This window comes from Papio anubis, chromosome 12, assembly GCF_008728515.1.
Source record: "Papio anubis isolate 15944 chromosome 12, Panubis1.0, whole genome shotgun sequence".
Lineage (NCBI taxonomy): Eukaryota > Metazoa > Chordata > Mammalia > Primates > Cercopithecidae > Papio > Papio anubis.
This window is the reverse complement of record NC_044987.1, coordinates 121,572,581-121,600,301: the sequence shown is the minus strand read 5'-3', so window position 1 is coordinate 121,600,301 and position 27,721 is coordinate 121,572,581. Positions and strand designations below refer to the sequence as shown.

The following is a 27,721-nucleotide window of genomic DNA, read 5'->3' as shown; positions in this document are numbered from 1 at the left end:
GCCAGGCTAGTCTCAAACTCCTGACCTCAGGTGATCCGCCTGCCTCGGCCTCCCAAAGTGCTAGGAATACATGCCTGAGCCACCGTGCCTGGACTGATAGCCTAAAATTTAAACACTGAGATGTTTGAGATAATTAAATATCAACTGTTATCAATGGTACACTTCATACAGTAGTACCGTATGAAGTGGTAGGGAAGAGGAGAAGAAACAGTGGCTAATGTGGTCCCCCACCCAATACACTCGGATCAAAATAAGAAGAAAACACCCACATCTATTGTAGGCTTCATTTCTGCAGCAGCCGTGCAGCGGGAACTAGCGTTTCAGCCTCCGTCTCCCGCATAGCCTTTGCCTCTGCAAGCACTCAGCTGATGTGGCTCTTTGCCTGGTGGGATGACCTAAGCCTTCATTCCTGGAGAGCCTGGGTCATGAGTGGCCCTGCTTGGATTGGGGGTGATGGTTTTCCATGATTTTAATCACAGGACATGGGAACATGAAGAGGCGCTGCAGGGGACCCTCCGCATTCCAGACGTGCTCCTCTTCATCCTCCTTGTGCAACCCGGCCGATTCTGCCTGATAAAATCAGTCCCCTGGCCCGGGCAGTAACTGCCTTCTTTACCTGTTGATTTTCTGCAGTGAGGATCCCAAAATGACCTGGTGCAATTTCACCTTCCAGTCTGGTGGAGCCATTGTGGTGCCTCTGCGGGAAACCCTCCTCCCTCGAGAACTCAGACTTCTACACCAAGAGGACCTAGAGTTGTGAGGACAGGGAGCAAACACATCACCAGCAGAATTTCATGAGAGTGAAAGAGAAGCCATTGCTGTTTCCCCTCCTTGACTCCCAGAGCCATGAGGTCTGGGCTGCAGGAGAAACCACTCCATAGACTGACTCTAATTCAGAGCCTGGACCGCCTCCTGGAGGACACAGCCCGTTCTGCAAAGCGTCCCCACTCAGCAGGCACCATGTGAGTCTCCAGAAGGCCATTCCACGGTCATGTTTGTGAGCTGCTTTGGGGAGAGGAGGACCACAGAAGAACTTCAAAGTCACGAGCATGGGGCCTTTGCCCCACTCCATTAACTGTGGCGAATTCCTTGAGCAGCAGTGTGAGAATGCTGAATGAGGCGCTCCAGAGTCCACAGGTGGTTTCAGCAAAAGCACCGTGGGCACGGAGGGCCAGTCCATCTGCAGAGCAAGCCTCTATCCTGGTGAAAGCACAGCAGTGCCAGTTCCATGCCGGCAGCTGTCTCATATCATCCACTCCACCTGGAAGCTGGTAGATCCCCTGCAACACTGGGGCAGGCGGGCACTTAGTGGATGGGCCTTGGTGAGTGGAGCTCCTGTGCTGAGCCTATGTGTGACCTCCATCCCAGCTACCTCAGTCCTTGTCTTCACCAGCCCACTGGCAATGAAGGGTGGCTGGGGAAGGAGCCTGACTGATGGCCGAAGAAAGGGCCGTCTTATCTACCTGGTCAGTGAGCTTCTCCTCGGCTGAGGCGGTTGCTCTTTGGCAAATGACACGTGGGCTGCAAGGATCTTCACACTCCGCCCTTTCAGAGGGCTTTAACCACACAATACTTCCCCACACCTCCTGTTACCGTTTTCCCAAATGCGTTCCTTCCAAGTCCCTGACCATCCATCTGGCCGAGCCAGGAGCAACTGATCATGAGTGGGTGGAACCTGTAGCTCTGACCTCTCCTTCCAGGCAAAATGAAAACACCCAGGGACCCTGCCCAGAGTTCTGCCCACTGGGAGCCCTTCCCTTCACTACCATTGCTCAGAGGGGCTGAGCTCCATGGTCATCCGTGTGTATCATGCAGAAGCATCTGTAAGCTGGGACCAGACTTGTTCTTCCACAATGATCAGGCTGCAGGGAACTTCCTACGAAGCCACAGGTGCTGGCTGAGAGAGTGACTGCAGAATGGCAGGAGAAGGGACCACAGGTGTTGGAGCCATTTTTGCATGTAACTTGCTTGTGCCTTCAGGGCCTGCCTGAGCCCCCCGGGTTGTATATGCTGCTTCCACTTGAAGACAGAACATAGCTATGCAAGCCCGACTCTATGGCTTGCTGGGTTCAGCAACATCCCACTCATGATGTATAGTTCCAATCACATGGTGACTTGGTGGCCTGTCCAGTCTTTCTGGAGGACTAGATGCAATCCACAGAGTTATCCACAGATGATGGCAGAGCTTGACTGCCATCAGTCTGTGATTCAACTGCAGGAGCCTATCATGGCCCCTACACAGCATCCTTATCTGCCACAGACACCTCAAATGCCATAGGATCTGTTGGTCCCATGGCTCAAGTTGCTCAGCAGATTTCATGGCCACATGCACTTGCTGCAGAGCCTTCTCTTGTTCTGGGACTCACAGAAAGCAGACAGCATTTTAGGTCATTCCTACATGGGTCGGGATATCACATACGAGCTGCCTCCAAGATCCAAAGACACCCACGAGGCACTGTGCTTCCCCTGAGGTAGAAGGAAGGGTCAGACATAGATCACAGCATGCCCCAGACCACTGGAACCCCAGCAATTTCATCAAAGGGTCAGGGCCCCAATTTGTATGGAATTCATTCCCCACCCTCCCCAGCACACACCATATTATCAAGTTGTGCTTGAGTCACTGCCCGTTCTGCTCACCAGGTTTGCAGACCAGTTCTGCAGCAAGATCAGCTGCCATCGTCAGTGCAACCAGCCAGGGGAAAGGTTGTGGAAGGGAAAGCTGGTCAAGGTAGCTGTTGACTAGATTATGACGTAGAGTTGATGTACCCCAGAGCAGGACAGTGCATGTGTATTCCTGCCCTTGCCAGTTGAAAGCAACTAGCTTCTGGTGGCCTTTACTCAGAGGTATCAAGGAATCAAAAGCATTCACCAGATCATAGCTGATAAGCTGGACTTCGTTAACATGTAAAGACTTCTACTTTGCAAAAGACACCGTTAAAAGAATGAAAAGACAAGCCACAGAGTGGGAGAAAATCTTTGCAAAACACATATCTAATAAAGGACTTGCCTCCAAAGTAGTCAAAGAACTCCTAAAACTCAACAATGAAAAAACAAACAACTGAATGTAAAAATAGGAAAAATTATGAACAGACTCCTCACCAAAGAAGATGCACAGATGGCAAATGAGCCCATGAAAAGAGGTTTCGTATCACATGTCATTAGAGAATTGCAAATTAAAACAACAATGAGATGCCTATAAGAATGACCAAAATCCAAAACACTGACACCACTAAATGATAGCAAGAGAATGGAGCAACAGGAACTCACTGACATCACCAAATGGTGGCAAGAGCATGGAGCAACAGGAACTCTGTCATTGCTGGTGGAAATGCAACATGAGACAGCCACTTTGGAAAATAGTTTGGTGGTTTCTTACAAAACCAAACATAGTCTTACCATATGATCCAGCAATCATGCCCTAGGTGTTTACCCAAATAAGCTGAAAATGTACGTCTACCCAAGGACCTTGACATTAATGTTTGTACAGCTTTATTTATAATTGTCAACACTTGGAAGCAACCAGGAAGTTCTTCAATACATGAATGGATAAACAAATTCTAGTATACGCAAGGAATGGAATATTATTCAGTGATAAAGAAAAATGAACTATCATGGCATGGAAAGATGTGAAGGAACCTTAAATGCATATTGCCAAGTGAAAGAAGCCAATCTGAAGAAGTCTACCTACCTTTTCAGGTTGTATAATTTCCCACTATGTGACGTTTTGGAAAAAGTAAAACTATGCAGACAATGAAAAGATCAGTGGTTTCCAGGAGTCAGTGGGGAGGGAGGGAAGAATAAATGGAGCACAGACAGATTTTAGGGCAGTAAAATAATTCTGTATGACACTATAATAGTGGAGACATGCCATTACACATTTGCCCAAACTCATAGAATGTACACACCAAGAGTGAACCCTCATGTAACCTGATCAATGACTAGGTCAACATTGGTTCGCCAGTTGCAAAGATGTATCACACTAATTCCAGATATTAGTAATAAGAGAAACTGTGTGTGGGGAGAGGTGCTACATGAGAACTCTCAAATATGCTCAATTTCTCTGTAAACATGAAACTGCTCTAAAAAATAAGATCTATATTAAAAATTAAAGCTTTCACCAGATCAATGGTTGTAGACCAGGTGTCCAGGGATGCTTTGATTTGCCCTGGTGATCAGTAGTCATATCTGGAACAGCAGTTGCAATTGGAGTCCTGGTTAAGTTTACCAGAATTCACTGTCCTTCCTTCTCCAGGACCCCCCTGTCTTCCACACAAGCCAATTTAATGAGTGGAACGAGGCTGCCATAGTGGTCGTCACCCTGCATCTTCCAAGTCCTCAATGGCAGCACTGACCTTTGCGGTCCTTCCAGGGCCGCAGGTTGCTTTTGACTGACGATTTTCCTAGGCAGAGTTCACCTCATGGCTTCTACTTGGCCTTTCCCACCATAGCAGCCCCCACCCCTCAGGTCGGGGGACAAATGTGGGGACTCTGCTGGCTGCCACATAAGTCCGTTTACTCACCTGTCTGAGGCTAGGGAAGTGACCTCTGCACCCACCAAGAGATGGACCTGAGCTAGAGCTCCATGAGTACCCTGGCCTCCACACGCCCCTCCTCTGACTATTAGGTCTGACGGGTGTTTGTGTTCCCAGGAGTGGGTGTCAGCATAGAGTTAGTGTCCAGTAAGTCCCCTGAGTCTGAGGACAGACTAGCCACCCCAGCAAATGGCTGCAGGTCCCTGAGGGGAGACTAGGGGAGAGAAGAATAATGTAAATTTGTGAGAGTATGGCAACGTCCTTCCTCAGGGGCACCCAGTCCTCCTTTCCTCGGGCACCAGGCGAGGGAGGCCACCCATTGCTCCAGTTCCTGTGGCACCATGAGCCTCCGGCCAAGGCCACAGGGTTCCGTGGACTGGACTGTTCCAATCACTGCCAGAGCCAGTTGCCATCTCAGCCACAAGCCCAGGGCCTCGTGGCCACCCCTGCTGGGCTGTGCCCTGCCCTCCTTAAAGGTTGTGAATGAGCTCCCCACTGGGGCACCCCTGACCAGCTCACTCTTCTTTTGTCTGCCCTGGCCCTGATGCTGGTGTTTGAGATATCAGAACTCACTGGAAACCACCCTAAGCAGAGATCACTCTGGCTGACGCCGGGGTGCAGTCCACATGTGATGGACTCTCAGGCTAAGCAGTGTTGGCTGAGCCCCCACTGCACCTTCCCTCCCACTCTGGGGTCCTCAGCCTCCGCCCAAGGCAGGGGGGACACTTCTGGCAACTGGTGACCCAGAGATCATGGGCTGCAGGGATGGCTCTGAGTAGGCCACACAGCCATCCCGAGAGCCATCACTGGGGACACAGGGGGCCCTGCAGCCAGGGTGTCAGTGTGGGGGCAGCCCAGCAGACCCCAAGCCACCCACTGAGGTTGCTTCTCAGGGGAGCACTGGCAGGCTGTCGGCTCCTGCCTGGGTCCCAGCCTCTTGCCCCTGTCCCACCTCCCACCTGCATGGTCTCCAGCATTGCCCAAATTCACCACCTTCACTCCCAAGTCCACGGCGGTGTCTCATCCAGGCGGGTGAACACTCACGTGTTGGGAGGCTGGCAAAGCCTGGCATGGGAGGGGCACCATCCATCTCCCTTCTTTGTCTCACTGCCTTTAAACACCCCACATCTATCACCTCTGCCCCCAAGGCTCCCAAGTTCACCCCATGCCAGCCTCAGCCCAACAAGGCCTGTGTTTCTGGCCAGCCCTGCTGCGGTTCTCAGGGCGTCTACCCTCTCTGCTCCCCACTGTCTCTAAACATATTTCACACATTGCTGGGGCAATATATGTGACTCACAGCTTCCCAGAGCCATCCCAGAGCTGTTCAGTAGACATGAGGTAAATGAACGAATGAATGAATGCATGAATGAATGAATGGGTGAGTGCTGGGAGCTGTCTCAGTTAGCTCCAACTGCCATAAGGAAGCACCGAGGGCTGGGCATGTAAACAGCAGGTGCTTATTTCTTGCAGTTCTGGAGACTGAAAGTCTAACATCAAGGTGCTGCTGATTCCAGCCTTGGTGAGGGCTCTCTTCCTGGCTTGCAGATGGCCGCCTTCTCTCTGTGTCTTCATACAGCTATCCTTCAGTGCATGTAAGGAGAGAGAAAGAGAGAAGAGGGAGCTCCTAAATGACTCTTCGTATAAGGGCACTAATTCTATGGGACCAGGGACCTTCATGTCCTCATCTGTCCCTAATTACCTCCCAGAGATCCACTTCCTAACACTATCTCATTGGGGGGCAGGGCTTCAACCTATGAATTGTGCAGGAAAACGATTCTGTCCATAGTGAACGCTGACACTGAACCCGCCTCCTAAAGCTTTCTCTCACCATATTCCTCATTCTGCTTAAAGATCCTCTGCAACCTTGTGCCCCTCCCAAGGGTCCCTGCACCTGTCCAAGAGAGAGGGCAGCCTCGCAACAGGCCTGGGCCCTGATCCTTGAGCATCAGGGTCTGGCCTGAATGGGGATAGTCATTCACTTCTAGGTTCCTAAGAGAGGCAACACTGCAGCTTTAAAGGTGTCAGGAGCTCACTGTCCCCGTTTGTCATGAAACAGTCTCTTCATCAAGGGCTAAATAAAGCACACTGACCACCAGGAATGGGGCTGCAAGCTTCTGCCCTGCAGTCTGCCTTGTCTGCACAGGGAGTGTGGGGACCATTAGGAGGAGGGTCTGATGTACATTTTTCTGCCAGCGGGTCTTCCCCTGCCCCCAGTCCTGCCCAGGCCCGGGAGGTCACTCTGAAGGCATCCGGCTCTTACCCTGGGCATCTCCTGCCTCTGCCCCACTCCTCCACCCCCACGGGGTGCCGAGTCTCAGCCCAGGCTGGAGTGGCCCAGGCAGGACAGCAGGCTTGGTGGTGCCTGGCCCCACAAACTAGTGGGTGGCACAGCGTGGATGTGGATGGAGACACCTCCCCTACAGTCTGTCCCTGGCATCTGTGACACATGTGTGGGATCCCTTTAGACTCCCCTGGGAGACAGCTGTGTCTTTGAAGGGGCACCATCCCTGGGTTCCCTCTGCCGTCACTGAAGGCAGAGTCTAGGCTCCCAGGGGCGGGGGGGAAGCAGAGTGCCCATCAATGCCCACTGGAGTTGGCCAGTGGAGGCAGCAGCCCATGGCACTGAGAGGGAAGGCCATGGACTGGACTGTTCCAATCACTGCCAGAGCCAGTTGCCATCTCAGCCACAAGCCCAGGGCCTCATGGCCACCCTTGCTGAGCTGTGCCCTGCCCTCCTTAAAGGTTGTGAATGAGCTCCCCACTGGGGCACCCCTGACCAGCTCACTCTTCTTTTGTCTGCCCTGGCCCTGATGCTGGGGTTTGAGATATCAGAACTCACCAGAAACCGCCCTAAGCAGAGATCACTTTGGCTGCCATGCCCCAGAACTTCCCTTGGTTGGGAGCAGAGCAGTGCCCAGAGCCCAGAACCCGGTTTGAGTATGATCTTGGCTCTCAAGGGACAGGCCAGAGTGCCTCCAGGGGAAGGGGGCTGCCCAGGCAGTGGGGGTTCAGAGGTCCCCTGGGACCCGCCCAGCTGACCCAGGCCTAGGGTGATCCAGAAGGGGAGCTGCCCTCCTCCTCCCTGGGCTCAGGAGAGGCTGTAAAGGCAGCTCCCGGGGTGCATCTGTGCTGCAGGGACAATTTCAGAATCAAGTCAAAGGACAGAGAAGAGCCAGATTCAGGCCCCCACGTGGCCCCCACAGGTCTCTTCAAGCTCCAGGCCCCACTCCCTGTGACACAGGTGGGAAGCTCTTGAGTGCCTCCCCGATGGAAGGGGCCGCGCTCACAGACAGCACAGGCGCCCCCAGGCTCCAGGCCCCAGAGCCCGGCTGCTCACCTGTGATGGACAAGAAAGGGTCCCTGTCTCAGGAAGGTAGAGGCTGCCACCTCCTGGCCCAAGGACACAGCCTCCCAAGTCCCACCCCAGCCGGATAACCAGGGGCAACTGCCCAGGTAAACTGAGACAGCAGCAGCAGGCAAGCCAGTGCAGAGCTGGGTGATCCGTAGTTTCATGAGCGGTGGCAGGTGGAACAAGGGTGTCATGGGCGGAGGGCTGGGCAGCTGCAGGTGGCATCCCTCAGCCAGCGGCCTCCTGGTGGGTAAGGACGTTGTGGAGCGAGCAGGCGCACCTGGGACCCAGGAATTCACAGGAAGGAGAGAGGAAAAAGGAAGTCTCTGGCGGGTAAACACTGTCACATATGCATGCATACACATCCACGCCTGCACACGCATCCACACCCGCACACGCGTCCACGCCCGATCTCTTCCCTGGAAATAAAGCCAGGGCACCCTAGGCCAGCTTGCAGTGGGGCCCAGCCCTTAGGACAGGCTCCTTGGTGGGGTAGGGGTGGGGGCAGCTGTCCTCCTGGGCCAGCTCCTTGGGGCTGAACCCGCGCTCTAGGAGCCTTCCAGGCTCCCAGGGGCTGGCACCACCTCCAGAGTAGGTGGGCAGGGCTGTGTGGGGTGGGCAGGGGCATGTGGGGTTGGCAGGGGTGTGTAGGGTGGGCAGGGGTGTGTGGAGTGGGCAGGGGTGTGTGGGGTGGGCATGGGTGTGTGAGGATGGGCAGGGCTGTGTGGGGTGGGCAGGGGTGTGTGGGGTGGGCAGTGGTGTGTGGGATGGGCAGGGCTATGTGGGGTGGACAGGGATGTGTGGGGTTGCAGGGGTGTGTGGGGTAGGCAGGGCTGTGTGGGGTTTACAGGGGTGTGTGTAGTGGGCAGGGTGTGTAGAGGTTACAGGGTGGTAATGGGGTGGAGGCAGAGGTATGTGGGGTTTGCAGGGTGGTAGGGTGGGCAGGGGGTGGTAGAGGGTGGGCAGGGGTGTGTAAGGGTGGACAAGGGATGTGGGGTGGACAGGGGTGTGTGGGGTGGACAGGGATGTGTGGGGTGGGCAGGGGTATGGTGGGCAGGAGTGTGGGGGGTGGACAGGGATGTGGGGTGGGCAGGGGCTGTGGGGTTTACGGGTGGGGTGGACAGGGATGTGGGGTGGGCAGGGTGTGGGGTGGACGGGGATGTGGTGAGGCAGGGGTGTGTGGGGTGGGACAGGGGGTGGTGGGGCGGACAGGGGGTGTGTGGGGCGGGCAGGGGTGTGTGGGGTGGTTTAAGGGGTGTGGGGAAGGCAGGGGTGTGTGGGGGCGGACAGGGGTGTGTGGGGTGGGCAGGGGTGTGTGGGGTGGGCACGGATGTGTGTGGGGTGGACAGGAGTGTGTGGGGTGGACAGGGGTGTGTGGGGTGGGCAGGGGTGTGTGGGGTGGACAGGGGTGTGTGGGGTGGACAGGGGTGTGTGGGGTGGGCAGGGATGTGTGGGGTGGGCAACAGCCTCACAGTGGCTTCCCCTCAACAAGCCACTTCCTCTTGCAGAGGGGGTGTCGGGGTGGGAGGGTGTGGCCCAGCAAACAGAGTGGGGGTTCCCCTGGCTCCCTGCCCCTGCTGGTGGGGCACAGGGAGGGGGGCTGTGGTCAGACCTGGTCTCTGGAGGGCCAGCCTAGGGTTCCCGTCCACCTGTCCGGGAGTTTGACGCCACTTTGAGATGACAAGTGAGGCCACCTGGGCACAGCGCTGGTGTGAGAAGGTGCCCACCAGGACAGGTCAAGAACCCAGGCCTGCCCTGCTCCAATTCTTCAGACCTGGCGAAGAGGCAACCCATAAGCGGGTGGTGTTCCAGGCCTGCCTCACCAGCTCCAGGGAGGTCAAGGTTGGAGAAAGAATTCCAGGGATGAGCCGGACATAGCCAAGAGCAGCTCATCTTTCCTGGAGAAGACAAGCTGGCCACTTGCACAGCCCGGGGGCCTCCAGCCCCTAGACCTGGTACCTTCACTCTTGCTGCCACCCCTAGATCCATACCTGCGCCCCAGCCTGAGCCACACCTAGGCCTCCAGCTGAAGTGACACTGTGGGTACCAGACATCTGAGGTCTCCACAAGCCCCCACAGACTCAGGGTGGGAATTCCTGGGGGCCCGAGTTGCAGAAGGTGCTGCCGGGGGGAGCTGGGCTGGACAAGGGTCCTGGTTGTCCCTGCTTCTCCACCGAGGGAGGGAGGAGGTGGCCTGAGCAGTTCCTCCAGCAGCACTCCTGAGTGGGCAGCAGCTGGGCCCTCTTCCCACAGCCACGCTGGGGTTGCCATGCCTGCAGGTCTCGGGGGTCCCCTCCCCCTCGCTGAGGTGCCAACCAAATGTAGGAGGAGCAATTCCAGCACCGAGGGGCGAGCAGAGTGCCCCTGGGAGGGCCGGGAGTGGTCCCTGAACGGTGGACTCACCTGGAGCATCTTCACACTCTTCAGGCCCACCCTGCCCCAGAGGCCGACGGAAACCCTGCCTGTATTGGGGCGGCAGCGCTGCCCCCACCCACGGGTAATGACACGGCTTTGTGTAATTACAAATTCGAGGTTTACAAAGCCTCCCCCTGGAGGCCCCATGTGGGTGTGAGTGAGGCCCCAGCCTACCCCCATGGCCCCAAGAAGGCTCTGCAACAAAATACCCATTAGTGCCGCCCATGAAGGGATAAAAACCAACGACCTTCTCAAAACGTAAGCTGTCACAGGACATTGCAAAGGGTGTTTCCTAAGAACACCTCAATAACGATGTTCCAAGGAGACCCCATCTCCAAATTCCTCCAAGGATTACGCCCCCAAGACCCCAGTCCACACTTGCACACTCCCAGGACGGGCAGCCCACCTCCTCTTCCCCAGGCACTGTTTCCTCTGCATCCCACACCCAGCCCTGCCCATAACCTTCCCCCTCTCAGCACCATCCTCAGTGGCCACACCAAGAAGGGCCTCAGATGTCGGCAAACGCCCTGGTGTCTTGGGCTGGGCTGGGAGCACCAGGGTGAGGTTGAGGGGGGAGCCAATCTCACTGCCCCTCCCCTTCCTGCCTGCCCTTCTTCTGGGGCACCCAGCAGCTCGGTCCTAGGGCGATGTTGACAGACAGACAGCGAGGCGGATGCAACCTACCTCTTGGGCAGGGAGCTGCGGTCTGAGGCCCCTGCCCAGCTGGAAACCACAGGGAGGGGAAGGGAGGGGAGGGGAGAAGAGGAGAAGAGAGGAGAGGAGCCGTCATGGGGCCTTGGAGTCGAGTCAGGGTTGCCAAATGCCAGATGCTGGTCACCTGCTTCTTTATCTTGGTAACAGGCAGGTCGGGCAGGTGTGGGTGGTGGGTGGGGGTGAGAAGGGGTGAGGGGTGGCAGGGCCTCAGCATGGGGATTACCCCTCCTCTCACACACACACCAGCCCTACTGTCCCTGTCCTGCCCTTGTAGACATGTGTCTGGGGCTCCTGGTGGCAGACAGTCACAGGCAGTGACCGCCATGGGCAGCCCCGTCTCTCCTCCTGAGGGGCAGGCAGCATAGAGCCTGGAGAAGGCCTGAGTGGGGCCGAGGCCTGGGGCGAGCTGGGATGGAGGAGCACTGGTTGCCGGGCTCCAGGGATCGTCTCCCCTTCCTGCCCAGGAAGGCGCTGGCACAGGGGTGGGGCTCATCCCACTCCGTAGACAGCATGATCAGAGGTCCTGGGTGTCTGGGGAAGCTGGGCTGTGTGTGTATGCCTCTACCATGTGTGGGTGCCTGTGAGTGTGCTGGGGCGTCTGCAGTGAAGGCCCCCTGAGACCACTCCACAGAAACACTGGGAATCCCTGCAGCTCAGCCTGTCTGTCACGGGACCAGGAAGCTGGAGAGAGCCCTAGCCCTGTCCCCTGGGGCCAAGCTGCCCCATCCTGTGGCAGTCCCGTGTCCCACACTCTGAGTCTGTCCTATCCACAGCTGCTGGGCCTCTCTGTGGCCACCATGGTGACTCTCACCTACTTCGGGGCCCACTTTGCTGTCATTCGCCGAGCGTCCCTGGAGAAGAACCCGTACCAGGCTGTGCACCAATGGGGTAAGCGAGGTCCAGGTCTGGCTGCATCGGGAGGGGCTTTGGGTGCAAGGGCGGCTGGTAGGAGCTGAGCCCAGCTGGACGTCTCACTGGCGGAGTGGTGCCAGGCCCTGGGCAGGAGCCAGAGGTGGTCAGGGGCAGGGAGGGGCTGCCCTGGAGTCCTAGCTCCCCTGGACAGAGCCTCGGGTCTGGGTGACAGCCGGTGTTCCTGCCTGACTCTCGTGCCCCACAGGAGCGTGGGCACAGTGTGGGTATATATTGGGCAGGGTCAGGACCTGGCTCTGTGCAGTCAGGGCTGAATCCCAGGCAGGCGTCACCTGGGAGTGGCCTGGGGCCGGGCTCAGCAGGTCCATGAGGGCTCCACATGGCTGATGTTCCACTCAGGACCTGGGACACGGGTGGGGAGGGGTGAGGCTGCTCTAGCCAGACGCCTCCCTGCAGAGACTCAGCAGCGACTTATCCAACATCCAGAGAGCGGGAGCGAGAGCCAGGGTCTGCTGGGGCCACTTGGGGGTAAGGCTGAGGAAGGCCCCTTTAATGACGGGATGCCGGAACCAGACCTGCAGGGGACTCTCAGGCAGGAGCTCAGGGGGCCCAGGAGGGCTGCAGCCCGGTGGGCAGATATGGGGAAAATGCTGCCTTAGAACCCACTGCTTTTCCCCAAGTCTTAGGACCAGGGCCTCCCTGGAGGAGGACGCCTGGGGCCCAGGTCCAGGTCTGGACTGATAAGATGACAGCTCCAGTCCGGCCACTTGTCACTAAGGCATGGCGGGGAGCATGTGGCTTCTAAGATAGCCCCACAGCCACGGAGGGCAGGGAGGAAAAGAGGGAAAGAGGGGCAGTCCCCCAGGCTGAACGAGTCCCGCCTCCCTCCTCCTTCCCTCAGGGCCCTGTCTGGTGGAGAGACGGTGCCCACTCAGAGCCCCCCAGAAGTCCCGCACAGCCCCTGACTCCGAAGTTAGATTTCAGACCCAGGCTGTGTGCACTCAGGACCTGTCCTGGGCACCCCAACCCTCCTCTTCTCTCCTCCCAACCAGCCTTCTCTGCGGGTTTGAGCCTGGTGGGCCTCCTGACCCTGGGAGCCGTGCTGAGCGCTGCAGGCACTGTGAGGGAGGCCCAGGGCCTCATGGCGGGGGTGAGTTCATTGTGTTCCCAGATGCCCATGTCCCCAGAAAAGAATCAGGAAGAAGTGAAGAGCTGGCAGGCCTGTGCGCCACCCCCACACCTGAGTGACTAGGCAGAAACAGAGGTCCTAGGGATGCTGACCAGCCGAGACCCCCCACCTGGGTAGCCAAGGCTCCTCCACCAGGCCCTACCTCATCTTGTCATCCACACGCCCAGCAAGGGTTCCTATAGGAGCCCTGAAAGAGAGAGATGGTGCTCCTCACCCTGGGAGCCGTTTCCAAAGTCCCTGGGAGGGTCTGGTTCTATCGCCCAGCAAGCTCTGGGAGGGCACTGGGAGCATCCCATTTCCTGTTCGGAGGAGGCCGGGCCGGGCAAGGGAAATGCCTCTTGAGCTCTCCCGCCTGGGTTCTCCTGAGCTGCTGGGGGTGTCTCCCCAGCCCCGAGGCCCCATAGGCCCCTCCACCCCACGCCATAGCAGTGGCCCCTTGTCGCCCCCATTCCTACTCCTCCCCATGGGCTTCTGTCTTGGTCCTTGCCAGCCCTCGAAGGTCATCGCAGACCCCACCTGGCGGCAGCCTCCCCACGCCTGTCCTGCCCCTGCCAGGCCCACAGCCCTTCTCTCTCACCACAGCTAAGGCAGCTCCTGCCTGGCACGCTGGGGTCCCACCTGTCCCTCTAGCCTCCCGTCTCCCCATTCCAGCTGTGAGGAGCTTGTGCCGGGGGCTTTGCTCCCCTGTCTGGCCTGTGAAGCTGGACCACTCTGGAAGTCCCTGAGGGCACAGCCTCCTGGGTCCCCAGGGATGGCAGGGTTCTCAGCTCAGCCTTCAAGTTCAGCAAATGCTTGTTTAATGACCCTGGTTTATAAATGTCTCCAAGGATAGGAATAGAGTCCCCTCCTGGAGCTGCTGCGGGGCCAACCAGCCCTGGGTGGGCCCATGGGGAGCAGAGAAGGACCCAGCAGCTCCAGCACTAGCAAGGATTCCTGCTCTGGGGCACAGGAGCGTGGGCAGGGACAACCCCAGCCTATGCTATCTGGCTTCAGGGCCAGGTGGGAGGCCCCAATGGGGAGATGACAAGGCAAGTAGTCTGCCCCTCAAGAGGGTGTGTGGCCTGCAAAGGGACACCTGGATGGAAGGAAAGGCTGGCAACAGCGCCAGGCCAAGGGGTCCAGGTCTGAGCTGGAGGCCCAGAAAGAACCGGCACTGGGGCTGCAGCACCATCCACCAGGGGGCGCCATGGTGCTGGGCCTGAGGCCACATATGCAGAGGCCAGCTGGGCCACGGGGGTCCTGTCCCGGTCACCAGCCTTTCCCACCCCACCTTGCCCCCATGCACAAACCAGCCTAGCACCCTGATCTGTGGCCAAGGCGGTCAGCGAGCACCTGGGCTCGGGTTCCGTGTCCCCAGCCAGCCTCAAGGCCAGGGTGACTTGATACGCGGTTCAGGCTTGTAGAGCAGCCTGGGAGGCCCCCAGCTGGATGCCTGCACTGGGCTGGGGTCCTGAGGACACTCCAGTCCGAGTTGGGTGGGCTCCAGCGCACCCCTCAAGCCCCAGTGTACTTAGACCCGGCCTGGATGGTGAGCTCAGCATGGCCACAGCAGGGAGCTGGGAGATCTACCCAGTTGAGCTGCATGCGTGTGCATGAAGGTGAACTTATGTGCATGTGTGTGCAAATATACGTGTGTGCATGTGTGTGTGTGTGCATGAGTGTGTGTGTGCATGTGCATGAGTGTGTGTGTGCATGTGCAGGTGCCTCTGCGTGTGCGTGTGTGCAAGTATCTGTTACCGGTCTTCACCTGCCCCTGTTGCCACATGGGTGTGGTGTCTGCGTGTTGCATCTGGCACATGTGTGTGTGTGTCTGCATGCACGAGCACAGGTCAAGGGGCTAGGGATAGGGAGCAGGGAGTGAAAAGATTTTTTCCAACGGGCTGGGTGCCTGGATGCTCCCCACAAGGCCCTTTCCTGCCTGCCCCCACCCCTCCGGCCTCTCCCCTAGCTGGCCTCTCGCACAGGAAATGAAAGAGCTTGCTGGGCTGAGAGAGCAGAACTGGCAGCGCTGCCCAAGGAAGCACATTCAATTCGCTTATGTATGTATTTATTTATTTCCATCTAGAATGAGGAGAAAGAAAATGGCCAGGGCAGACCTGACCACCCAGCAGCCTCTGATGGTGAAGGCCTTGGGGAGGTCTGCATGGGCCCATCCACCGCCCAAGCTCCTCTCTGCACAGGGGGTTGGTGAGGGGGGCGGGGAGAGAGACTGTGGATGCTGTTTCTCCTGAGGAGTGAAAAGGTTTCTGGAAAATGCTGGTCTCCTGAGCTGGCTCAGCGCCTCAAGCCTGGGAGGCAGCACTGAGTGATAGCTTCCAGATGGGGACGGTGGCCTTCAGCCAGCAAGGAGGAGGAGAAGGAGGACAAAGAAGGAGGAGGGAAGAGGAGAAGGAGGGAGAAAGAGGGAGAGGGAAGGGGAGGAAAAGGAGGGAAGAGGAGAAGGGGGGAGGGAGAGGGAGGGGGAGGAGGGGGATGGAGGGGGAGAAGAAGGAGGGAGGGGGAGAAGGGAAGAAGAGGGAGGAGGAGGGAGGACAAGGGATGAGGAGATGGAGGAGGGGGAAGGAGGAGGAAAGAGAAAAGAGGAAAGGTGAAGAGAAGAAAGAGGAGGAGGGTGGAAGGAGGAGGAGGAAGAGGAAGGAGGAGGAGAAAAGAGAGGAGGCGGAGGCAGCTCCCAGGCCATCGCCCATCAGGCCTTGCAGCCTCCAGGGCAGGCAGGAGGGTCATGGGGAGCCGCCAGCGCCCCATCCCTGCAAGGCTGGAGGCCCCATGCTCTCGCCTGTGTTTGGGGGCCAGCAGGGCTCCCCAGCTCTTTCCACGCCCCTCTTGACCAGCTTCCCCTGGCATGCTGGCATTGTTGCTGCTCGCCTGCCAGCATGTGTGGGTCTCTGTCTATTCCACGGACACTCATGCTCCTGGCGTCACCCTGAATGGGGCCCCAGGGTTAGAAGGGCCCAGACCCAACCTGCCTCAGCCTGTGGACCACCCAGCTGGGCACAGTGCTGCCTGCGGGGGCTGGCATTTCACCAGGGCCTCAGGACTCCTGGGGGAGCTGCCTGGTCGGCGGCTAGACTCACCATCAGGTACTCCGGGTCCTGAGGGCACCAGCACGAAGGCAAAGGTGGTCGCCCAGACCCCGAGTTGGGGGACATCCCCAGGGTTCTTAGCCTGGGTGACCTCTGCCGCCCTCCATAAAACCGTGTCGGGGGCATCTGTCTGCTCTCAGGGGAGGTCTCTTGTGTTCCCCAGCTTCTGCAAAGGGGCTCTCAAAAGCCTGGAAGCCCCGGCCAAAAAAACAATGGGGCAATGCCGGGGGCTGGTGAGCAGACGTTTCCGCCGGAGAACGCCCCACTCCACAACTAGGGGCACTGGCACCAGTGAGAGAGAGGGGACAGTGGTTGGCCAGGCCATGGGGACCCAGGCAGAGTATGGAGAGAAAGGGAGGTGAGGGAGGTGGGCTCACCTGCAAAGAGAGAGGCCACAGCATCCTGAGCAGGCACCATATCTGTCCCAAACCTCACCAGCGCTGGGCTAGCTGGTGGCTTGTTTCAGAAAAGAAGGCAAAACAGAAGAGCCTATAGCACCGGCCCTGGAGAGGCTCAGGCTCAGGGCAGGCTCTGCCCGGCCCTGTCCAGGTCCATGCCCCTCAGGAAGCAGCCCCAGTGGGCAGAGGTCTCCATCTTCTCAGGGGCGCCCTGCCCTTCCCGGGAAGGGGTGCGGTGCTGCCATCAACAGGTCCCTGGGGGCCAAAATGGGAGAACAAGGGACGAATTCCCAAAAAGCGCCCAGGAAGGGGATGGGAAGGTGCTATGGAACCCACGGACCCAGCGCCCATGCTATCCCCAGGCCAAGTCTCCCTCTCAGGCAGTGGGGAGCGGGACTCAGATCCATGCCTCAACCAAGCATCCCGCTGGGGGCACAGCCTGAGGGCACTGCCCTGCCCAGGCCTGCCAGACCCTACCAGGCCCCTCAGTGATTGGCAAGGCCACTGCAGTGACCGGCCCCCCACAGTGACAGGCCCCTCCCACAGTGACCGGCACCCCACAGTGACCAGCACCCCACAGTGACAGGCCCTCCCACAGTGACAGGCCCCCCCCACAGTGACTGGCCCCCCACAGTGACAGGCCCCTCCCACAGTGACCAGCACCCCACAGTGACCAGCCCCCCACAGTGACCGGCCGCGCTCTGCCCCCAGGGCTTCCTGTGCTTCTCCCTGGCGTTCTGCGCACAGGTGCAGCTGGTGTTCTGGAGACTCCACAACCCCACCCAGGTGAGCACCAGCTGCCCCTACCCTGCAGCAGAGGGTCCCCCAGCAAGCCAGTGGGCACCTGGGTACGGGGGAGCAGTCCGGGGAGGGGCAGCCCCAGCTTCCAGGCTTGCACTGACCGGGTGGGGTGGGGGAGACCGCAGCCTGGGTTTCCCCTGTCTGAGGCTGCAGGGAGGCCAAGCGCTGGAGGTGAGTGAGGGCCAGCAGCTCCCTGGTGGGGAGGGACCTATGCTGTACCCAGGCCTTCGCCCCAGCCTCATTTTCTTGAAGCCCCTCAGCCCACCCCCTCCTGAGCTGATGCCTCTCAGGTTTGGGGGAGGGAATGAGGAGGAGGAAGAAGGAAAGTCACTGGCTTGGCCTTAGGGGTTGACTGGAAGGAGCAGAGTGTTCCGGAACATGAGACCTGAGGGCCCCCGCTCCTGATGGAGGCCTGGTGGGGCGGACAGTGCCTGGAGACCCACGGGCTGGGGTGTCGCAGCCTCCACCCGCTCCACAGGACGCCACCCATCCTTCCGTCCTGGATGCCGACCTGCCTGGAGGACGGGCTGGTCTAGCTGACCCTGGGCAGGGGCCAAGGGTGTCCCCGTGGAAAGGCCAGCAGCTTGGAGAGGAAGGAGGCCTCCCTGGCCCAGCAGAGAATGAGAGCTCGGTAACAGAGCCAGCCCCACCTTCCCCTTGAGAGCCCAGACCTGGTGAGAGCCCCCAGGGCAGCCGGGTAGTGCCAGGGACAGCTGCAGGCAGGGTCATCGAGTGGGGCAGGAGAGCCTGGCAAGTCACAAGAGGTGATTTCTTGGAGCCCTAGCTGGAGTCCTAGTGGCCTTGTGTATTCAAGTGCCTGGTTGCCCAGGGCCCCCAAACACAAGCTTGGCCATGATAGATGCTGAGGCTGGTGGCAGGCAGGTCCTCTGGCTGAGCTCTGCAGGGCGCCTGCTGTGCCAGTTCTTGAGCTGTGCTGGCAGCCTGAGTGTGGTGGCCCCCACCGTGGTTTGCAGATGGGGGGACTCAGGCCCTCCATGGATGGGGGGAGCTCAAAGTTACCCTGGCAGTGCCAGGGCTGGAGGGAGCTCCAGGCTTACCACAAAGGCTCTTGGCCCCAAAGTGTCTGCCCACCCCTGGCACCATTTGGGATGAACCACCTGAACCAGGTGAGAGAAACATCATTTTCTCAGGCCCAGAAGGATCCCAGAGGGACTGAGCTCCCTAAAGAGGGCTGTGGCTTTGAGGATTGGCACAGTAGTCTTACCAGGGTGATGAGCTGGGCCAGGTCCGTGTTTCAGCCTCACGTTTCCTGTCCATTGTGGGGTGGTCTAGGCTCGTTCGAGGTCTGGGTCACAGTGGAGGTGGCCGAGGTCAAGACAGCTGCCAGGGTGCCCGGGCTCGTCTGGGGCAGCTGCAGCCCATGCCCCATGCTTCTGTGTGTTTATGGCTCTGACCCTGGAAGCACAATTCTGGAGGGGAGGGGGCCATGCAAGGGCTACAGGACAGAACACAGCTGGGGCCTGCTCTCCAGGAAGGGAAGGGGGTGCAAAAAGATAGATGCCCCAGCCGGGCTTGCCTATGGCCTGTCCCGGCCCCAAGTAGCATCCCCCACACACACCATCTTTCTATGGCCCGTGCGCCCAGCTGGCCTTCAGGGGTCAGTTCTCAGGGCCTTGCCTGACCCCAGGCAAGGCACTGGGACTTCCTCCTGGGCCTCTGGGCCCCATCGGCCCCTCCCGGTGGGTCTTGACTTCCGACATCATCCGTGTCAGGCCTGGTGGCCACAGAGGTGGCCTGGGCGAAGGAGCTCTGAATATGAAGTCAGTGTCCTTGGGGCGCCCTTGGGCAAGCTACTTAACCTTCCTGGGCCTCAGTTTCCTTTTCTGTGAAGGGAGCACCGAGACCCAGGGGCTGCATGGGTAGGAATGGCCGGGTGTGTGCAAAGACTCTTCCTCCTTACCTGCATGCCCCCTGCCGTGCCCCGTTGCCCAGGCTGGTCCTCCAGGACATGGAACTCACTCGGAGCTGTGCTGGGTGTGGATGGGGTAGCTGTGGTGCCAGGGGCCAGGGCTTGAGCAGGAGGGGTGGTTGCACATCCCACCTCCTGCCCTTTGCCCTCAGGGCCCACCAGAGCCTAACGGGCTTCAACCTCGGGATCCCTGTCCAACAAGGTCCTGCTGGCAGCACAGACAGCGGCAAAGGCCAAAGGGCCCAAGCTGTTGGCACCAGAAATGTTGAAGTGAGAGCCGGGGGTCCAGATCCCAGCCCGGCCCGTTCACCCTTTCCCCCTGTACCTCCCCACAGGGCCCCTGAGGTGTCCTGAACACAGGGTCAGCGTGACTCATGTGGCAGCCCTGCGGATGGAAAGGCAGAGGTTGCAGGAGGGAAGGGACCCGCCACATGCCCTTGGCAGTGCCCCGTGGCCACAGACCCTGGCCCAGCACTGAGAGTAGTAGGGTGCCCCTCCCCTTCCCCAATCCTTGCCCCAGGAAGTCCTGGCTGCCACTTCCCTGGGACGCTCATGCGGGCAGGAGGCATGGACCAGGCTTCAGGGATGAACGTGGAGCTTGAGGGCTATTAATTACATTCTCCTCCAGGCCTGAGAGTCACTTTGCTGCAACCTTCCCCCTGTCCCCGGACGAGTCTGCATCGGGAATAATTCATGCTCGAATTAAGTACAGCAGTGTGGGGTGCAGCCTCATCCTCGCAGTCTGGCCCCACCCTGGAGCCACTTCCCTCCCTGGATCCTCCAGCCACCCAGTGGGCTCAGGCCAGAGCCGGCTCTGGACCTGTGGGGCTGGTCCACAGGTCTCCTGCAGCTCCTGGTCCCCACCCGCCGCCCAGGACCTGTCTGTACCTTCCTGAGCACTTTCAGCAGACACGGGATGGAGTCAGGGCCGCTGAGCCCACGCAGACACCAGGGACGATCTGGTCGTGGGGGGAAGCCCCAGCGGGGACCCCTGGACTTCAGGCCTCAGTCTGGGCAGGGGTTGGAGAAACACACAGCAGGTCGGGTGGGTCCAGCAACCGGGAATTCTGCGCTGGCCCGGCTGCTCCAGGTCTTTGTCCTGAAGCACCCCCGGGCACCGGAAGATGGAGCTCAGTGCATTGGTACCCTTCAGGGCGCACCTGCCCCCAGGTGTCCTGAGAAACACAGGCCCCAGGGTCCTTCAGAGCCCCCAGAGCCTGGGATGGAGACAGTTGGTGAAGCATCACCTAGGAGCCCAGGCCCCGTGGGGAGTGGCCGGCCTGGCCTCCAGGGCCCTCTAGAGCCAGGCTTTGGGGCAGGAGGCCTACCTTGCTGAGCTCTGCTTCCTCAGTCGTGGGGAGAGCTGCTTGGCAGAGCCAGGTGGAGCAGGGAGAGCAGGGAGAACAGGGAGAGCAGGCAGAGCAGGGAGAGCAGGGAGAGCAGACAGAGCCGGGCAGAGCGAGCAGAGCAGGTAGAGCAGGCAGTGCAGGCATAACGGGCATAGCGGGCATAGCGGGCAGAGCAGGTAGAGCAGGCAGAGCAGGCATAACGGGCATAGCGGGCATAGCAGGCAGAGCACGCATAACGGGCATAGCGGGCAGAGTGGGAAGAGCCGGGCAGAGCAAGCCCCTCAGCCACTAGCAGGAGTTGTCACTCTCGCCCCTGCTGCGGTAATAAGGACACCTAGCTCAGAGCCTCAGAGGCACCCGTGTCCTCCCTGGGCCATGGCAGGCGCCTGACAATGAGGACAGTCATTGGAGTTGGGAGGGAAGCAGGAGGGGAGGTCTGAGCCAACCCCAGGCCCACTCCACCAGGCCTCCGGTCCTTACCAGGACCTCCACCCATGAGGACACAATGGCCAGGCCAGACTCCACCCCCATTTCACACTCACAGACGCTGAGGCTGAACAAGGCCCCCGCCCAGGCCAACAGTGGTGTGGCCAGCTTGGCGCCTGCCCCCCAGGGCACTGAGGGGAGGACAAGGCTGGCTGAGTTGGGGATGACTCATGGAGAGTGGTCTGACTTTTATTAGCCATCAGTGGGAGGGATGCATTAGGGTCAGGAGCCAAGTTTGGCCTGGAAAGTCCATCTGACTCCTGTTGGGGCCTCCAGGCTAGGGCAGGGCTGACCGAGAGCCTCCACTGCCCACTGCCCACTGCCCACCCAGTTGGCCACTGTCAGGGCTGCCACGGGGGCTGGGCCCCAGTGCAATGAGGACCGCGGGAAGCCACCCTTCCTTTCTGGAGGGCAGGTGTGAGCGGCCAGAGCAGGCCTGGGGCTTCCATTCTCCCCCAGCCCTTTAGGGCAACTGCTGAGCACCCCTCCATGTGTCCTGACTGTCAGCATGGCATTTGGGGGAGAACTGAGGGCCTCTGAGGCAGGAAGGAGACATCAGAGGGTAGGGACCTCAAAGAGGGCCTCGCCCTGTGCCAGGAGACCAGCGACTCCTGGAGCAGTCACAGAAGCCTTCCTGTAGGAGGCGAGATTCCAGTTTGTCTTTGAAGGGGTAACTTGGCAGGGGACAGCATCTTGCTTAGGAGGGTGGAGACATGAGGTGCAGGTGGTATTAGGGTGTGGAGTGCAGACAGCACATCCAGCCAGGCCCCGTCACCTTCCACCTTCTCCACCCCCTGCCCCACAGTGGCCTCGTCCACCCAGATCTGACTCCAGGTGCCCAAGGCTTCTCTGGTCAAAAGCCTTACCCAGAGCCCAGCTGCCCGGGGTTCTGGAAGGCAGCTGGGTGATTCTGGGGAAAGACCTAGAATCCCCCAGCTTTGTGGGAGCTGAGGTCCTGGCACAGGGTCTCTCAAGCCTTTTCCACCAGGCCCAGCTCCATCCCCCATTTCCAAGTCAACAGTAGCGTGACGGAAACTTCCCCGAGCTGACCCTGTAAGACCACAGGAGAGGCAGATGCAGAGCTTGGCCTCGATTTATCCTGCAGGACCCTCTGGGGGCAGGAGGGCCACACTGACGGCCATTGTGTGGAGGCCCCACTGTTGATGTTGGGAAGCACTGTGACTGGCTGCCCAGGGATCCAGGCTACCCCTTGGGGAGATCCACCTGCTGCGAGGAGGGCGGTGCTGGGACGTCACTCCACGAAGGGCCCACCAGCCTTTGGGATGTTGTGGGGAGGGGGCTGTGTCCCTGGATCTCTCACCAGGGCCAGGACCTCCCCGTGGTCTCTCGGTGTAGGTGGAGGATGCCATGCTGGACACCTACGACCTGGTATATGAGCAGGCAATGAAAGGCACGTCCCACGTCGGGCGGCAGGAGCTGGCAGCCATCCAGGACACGGTGAGCATGGGGACGGCTGGGTGGCAGGGCGGTCAGCCTCTGTTTGGACTGCAGTTCAGAGAACAGGCACAGGGTAGCCAGTGAGAGGTCTGGCCAGGCACCAAGGGGTTCCAGGACATAGGCCAGAGCTGCCCCTCAGGGCTGGCGGCACAAAGCTCCCATCCTCTGTCTGCCCGGGACAGGGCCGCCTACCAGATTCTCGAGGCCCAGTGCAAAATGGGAGGGCAGGGCCCCTTATTCAGAAACACTGGAGGATTTCAAGAACATTAAAGCAAATACGGGGCCAAACATAGTGGCTCACGCCTGTAATCCTAGCACTTTGGGAGGAGGTTGAGGCAGCTGAATTGCTTGAGCCCAGGAGTTCGAGACCAGCCTGAGCAACATAGGGAGACCTTGTCTCTACTTAAAAAAAAAGCACGCACGGCCCGTGAGCAGGGCGGGGAAGCTGCCTGGCTCCAGTAGGAGTTCCCTCCCCAGCGCGCAGGCAGCGCGACTTGAGAAAGCTCCCCTCCCAAGGCCCCGGCTGCACAATGGCTGGAGCCCCCAGCAGAAGCAGCTGCTACCCGGAGCCCCAGCCCTGGCCTGCAGGGAACCCCACCTGGAGCCTTGTGGTGCCTCAGTTTCCCCATATGTGCTGCCCGCCTCCTGGGGTCTCGGAAGCACATCACCACTCCCTCCCTTCTGTTCTTGTAGTTTCTGTGCTGTGGGAAGAGGTCTCCTTTCAGCCGTCTGGGGAGCACAGAGGCTGACCTGTGTCAGGGACAGGAGGCGGCAAGAGAGGTGAGGGGGGGACCTGGAGGCTGGCCAGGCAAGACCCTCAGGGGCTGGACACCCTGGGGCCCAACCCCGAGACCCAGAGCCATCCTCCCACCCCCCCTACCTTGGTCTCCCTAGACCCTCGGGACCTGCCCGCTGAAGGGCTCAGGGAAGGTTCTGGTATGATCGGAAGCTAGTTAGGATTCACGGTACACCAAGCCTGTCAGGCGGCCGGGCTAGGCTCAAGACATAGACACAAGCCCCTTTGCCCAGCTGGACGCAGGCCCGATGCGCCGTTCACTCCTTCAAGTCAGTTCCAGTTTCGGGGCTTCCCAAGGCCAGCTGAGTCCACAGAAGCCTCTTGGAGTGCACCCATGAGGGCTCTGTGCCAAGGGCTGCAGGACCAGCATGGTGGGCTTTATCTAGGGGGAAGGGTGCAGGCGTCCTGGGGGGCATCAGAAGGAGTGGAAGGGCACTCAGAGGAGCAGAAGCGAGGCCGGAGGGTCAGCGTAGGCTAGGGTGTGACCAGGGCTTCAGCAACAACAGAGCGGGGCCCGAGGCCAAGAAGCCTTTCCTCCCAGAGCCCTGGGACAAACTGGGCCCTCCGCTCTTTCTCCTGGTGCCCAGCAGCCCTCCCCCAGCCCACCCTGCCCCCTCCCTGCTCCTCTCCCCTACTGTCCTGGAAACAAACCCACCCTATCTCACAGTGGGAGGCACCTGGCCACCCTCCAAGAAAGAGAGGGGAGGAGAGCAAATGGCTGGAGGCCTGGCAAGGGGTGGAGCCACAGCCCAGGCTCTGAGGACAGAAGGGCCGGTGCTGGGGACACTGCTGGGGAGGCACCAGCAGCATCAGGGGTAGGGCTGACAGTCAGGATCCCTGTGCCACCCAAGGAGAGGTCCCAGGTCCCCCGACTGAAAAACAGGAGCGAGGGCCTGCCTTGAGCACCCTGGGGATGGCAGGGCCATGGGCCTGACTGCAAAGCCTCCTGGGGAGCCGGAAAAGCCACACAGGTGGCAGGCATGGAGCTACCCAGATGGGCAGGCATGGGCAGAAGGGAGGCAGACCTGCCTGCAGGGGGCAGGAGGGTGAGCCCTGACACCCTACAGAGGCCTCCATAGCCTGCCCCAGTTGCCACCATCTCCAGGGTTCAGAGACAGGCCTGTCACCTCCCTTTTCTGGAAAGATGCCTCTCGTGCCATGCCCTGGGGTGGCACTGGAAGCCCGGGATGGAACCAGGACCCTGGGACAGTGCGGGGACTCCCCTCACATCCCTCCACCAGCTGGCTTCCCGCCCTCCCTGTTAGTCATCATCCTCTGGTCACCAAGGCGCTGTACCCGGCCCTGGGCTGGATGCTGGGAACCCAGAGTGAATTAGAAGTGGCCCGGCCTAGGGGAGCCAACCTGTGGCCCAAGATGGACACTCAGGACAGCTGGGAGACAGCACCTGCTGGGCCCAGGGCAGTGCCCGGGTGCCCACAGGGGCCAGCCCTGTCCCATTGGGCTTCACCTGCTTGTGCTGCCTTTCCCTAGAGCCCTGGGGGCTTCCCAGAAATGTGCTACACCCACCTCCCTGCTGCCCTGGCATTGGCCTAGGTGGGCGCTGCAGCTCCGTGGCCCCACAGAAGCCGCTTGTCCAGGCAGGGAGGGCCGGTCAGGGTGGGTGCCATGCCTGCTGCCCTCTCGTAGGACTGCCTTCAGGGCATCCGGAGCTTCCTGAGGATACACCAGCAGGTCGCCTCCAGCCTGACCAGCATCGGCCTGGCCCTCACGGTACCCCCTTGCCTCCCTCACCGCCCCTTCCTACCTCCTGCCCCTCAGCCTGCCCAGCGCCCGACTCAGATGGAATGGTGACCCGGGACAGGCTCTCTGGTCTTGGGCCTCACTGGCTGCCAACCTCGGGGAGCTGGTCCGCTGTGACAGTGTTTGCCTCCTGCAGCTGGGCCGCCCCCTCCCACTGCAGAGTCCTGATGCTTTCTGGGGAGGGGCGCCCCCAGCCTGGAGCAGTGGGGCAGCCGCGGGGGTCTCCCTCCCAGGTGTCCGCCTTGCTCCTCAGCTCATTCCTGTGGTTTGCCATCCGCTCTGGCTGCAGCTTGGACCGCAAGGGCCAATACACCCTGGCCCCACGGTAGGGCCCCCTGCTGCCCCCACCCTCTCTGGAAGGTCCTCCAGCTCCGCTCGAGCCACCGGGAGGGAGCCCTGGACCAAGCCGCAGGCTGATGCTGTAGAGGAAACGCTTTGGGGGTGACTGAGTGCCAGGGTGGGGTGGGAGACCTGAAGAGTTTCCAGACCCGATGCCCTGCACCCCATAGCCCACATGGGGACCCCCCTTTGCTTGCACCAGGCCTTGCCAAGACCTGGAGATGGATGCTTCTGGGCCCCCAGATTACAGCCCCAGGCCAGGATCTCTGTGCTTGAATATCCCGGAGCTCCTCATGCTTAGGGGGCAGGGAGGGTCCAACCCGAAGCCAGGCAGCTCTTCCTGACCCCACGGAGCTGGCCTGTCTCTGCCTGCCATGCCCATTAACCCACCCACTTGCTCTTGGCCATCCAAGCCCCCATCCCTGGGTCCTCTGCATTCTACAACAGCCTCACAGTCCCCCTAGAACATTCCACAGCAGCTCCATAATCCCTCTAGAACATTCCACCACAGCCCCATGATCCCCTCTAGAACATTCCACAGTAGCCTCACAGGTCCCCTGTAGAACATTCCACCACAGCCTCATGATCCCCTTGCTCCTCAGAGCATGTGGCCGCCAGCCCCAGGAGCCCAGCGTCTTCAGACGCTCCCAGGGTGGACCCGCACATTGTCTCCGCTCCGAAGCAGATGCTATTGGTCCAAGAAGATACTCGGGTAGTCTTCGGTGGCTGCAGGACAATGATGCTGCGCCTGGGCCCCTCTCCCACCACCTGCCTGCCCACAGAGGTGAAGACATCCCTGCTTTCAGCCCTCACGGGATCCCTGAGGGGAGGGTCCGAGCTGTGAGGAGGGGAGTGAGTGAAGGCCCAGCCAGAGAGCCAGCCTCCATTGGGAACAGACGCAAGGGTAGGGGCAGCTCACCAAATCCCTCCATGGGAACGGGCCGGGTGCAAGCACAAAGGAAGCCACGCTGGAGGCAGCAGCCCAGGGCTGACTTGCAGACACCGGCGGTCCACGCCCTGGAGGGCTCCACCCAGACACAAGCTGCAACGGTTTTCTATGCTGTGTAAGCAGCAGCACAGATGTAAGGACTGCAAGCAGTGACCATTTATGATCTCTCAGCTCTCCAGGGCAGAAGTCCGGGTGCGCTCAGCGGGTGCCCTGTGAGGGGTCTCTCGGGCTGACGTCAGGCCTTGGTGGGCTGCACTCTCATCTGGAGGCTCCAGGGAAGTGTCTGCCTCCAGGACCATTCAGGCTGTTGACAAGTCAGCTCCTCATGGCTGTAGGACTGAGGTTCCCACGTCCTTGTCCCTGCTCCCGCAGCCCCTCCACCTTCAAACCAGCAATGGTGCATTCAGCAAATTGTAGTCAAATATACATCACATAAAATTTACCATCTTAACCATTTTTAATTGTATGGTTTGTGGCATTACATACATTCACATCGTTGTGCAACCATCACCACCATCTATCTCCAGAACTTTCCATCTCCTCAAGATGAACCTCTGTCCCCAGTAAACACCAGCTCCCATTCTCTGCCCTGGTCCCTGGCACCCACCATCCACTTTTTGTCTCTATGGTTCAGCTGCTCCAGGGACCTCATTTGTGTGGGGTCACACAGGATTTGTCCTTTTGTGTCTGGCTTATTTCACTTACTGTTATGTCCATAAGGTCCATCCGCGTTGTAGCTTATGTCAGAATTTTTTTTTTTTTTGAGATGGAGTCTCGCTCTGTCGCCCAGGCTGGAGTGCAGTGGCCGGATCTCAGCTCACTGCAAGCTCCGCCTCCCGCGTTTACGCCATTCTCCTGCCTCAGCCTCCCGAGTAGCTGGGACTACAGGCGCCCGCCACCTCGCCCGGCTAGTTTTTGTACTTTTTAGTAGAGACGGGGTTTCACCGTGTTAGCCAGGATGGTCTCGATCTCCTGACCTCGTGATCCACCCGTCTCGGCCTCCCAAAGTGCTGGGATTACAGGCTTGAGCCACCGCGCCAGGCCAGAATTCTTGAAAGAGAAATCTTATCAGCTTTCCCGTCATCTCACAGCCACATGGTCCAGGGATTAAGGCAGGACATTTAGTGGGGAGCGGGGAACATTTTAGATATTCTGCCTGCCACACCTACTCTTACTGGACGTTCAGACCACGTCGATGACGAATTAGCTCTAATGGTCCCTAAATGTGTGCACAATCTGCTCAAAATTCTAAGTCCTGGGTGGAATGCCAGCCAAGTTGGTTGGCCCAGCCTAGGCCAAGGC

The 27,721-nt window shown here is 59.6% G+C and overlaps 2 protein-coding genes across 21 annotated transcripts; one reads left to right on the top strand and one right to left on the bottom strand.

Moving 5' to 3' along the window:
- C12H11orf21 (chromosome 12 C11orf21 homolog) lies at nucleotides 1-10,934 on the bottom strand. Its single transcript, XM_017948140.3, is given in 4 exon segments — nucleotides 1-7,947; nucleotides 7,950-8,124; nucleotides 9,494-9,587; nucleotides 10,703-10,934. Coding segments are annotated over 4 exon segments (372 nt in total). The 5' UTR covers nucleotides 10,756-10,934; the 3' UTR covers nucleotides 1-7,897.
- Nucleotides 10,930-26,874, top strand: TSPAN32 (tetraspanin 32). 20 transcript variants are annotated; one of them, XM_003909384.5, is made up of 10 exons: nucleotides 10,943-11,150; nucleotides 11,784-11,898; nucleotides 12,933-13,030; nucleotides 17,262-17,336; nucleotides 22,473-22,574; nucleotides 23,268-23,354; nucleotides 25,018-25,101; nucleotides 25,365-25,456; nucleotides 26,073-26,254; nucleotides 26,591-26,874. In XM_003909384.5, exons 1-10 carry the CDS (start codon nucleotides 11,085-11,087, stop codon nucleotides 26,650-26,652), a joined length of 963 nt encoding a protein of 320 aa, XP_003909433.1. In that variant the 5' UTR covers nucleotides 10,943-11,084; the 3' UTR covers nucleotides 26,653-26,874. The 20 variants fall into 20 exon arrangements, 17 of the variants coding, with proteins under 17 accessions (XP_031509685.1, XP_031509686.1, XP_021781093.1 ...); XM_021925404.2 differs by having other exon boundaries at nucleotides 10,943-11,161; XM_021925406.2 differs by lacking the exon at nucleotides 12,933-13,030 and adding an exon at nucleotides 17,697-17,982 and having other exon boundaries at nucleotides 10,936-11,161; nucleotides 26,073-26,874.
- The last annotated feature ends 847 nt before the right edge of the window (nucleotides 26,875-27,721 follow it).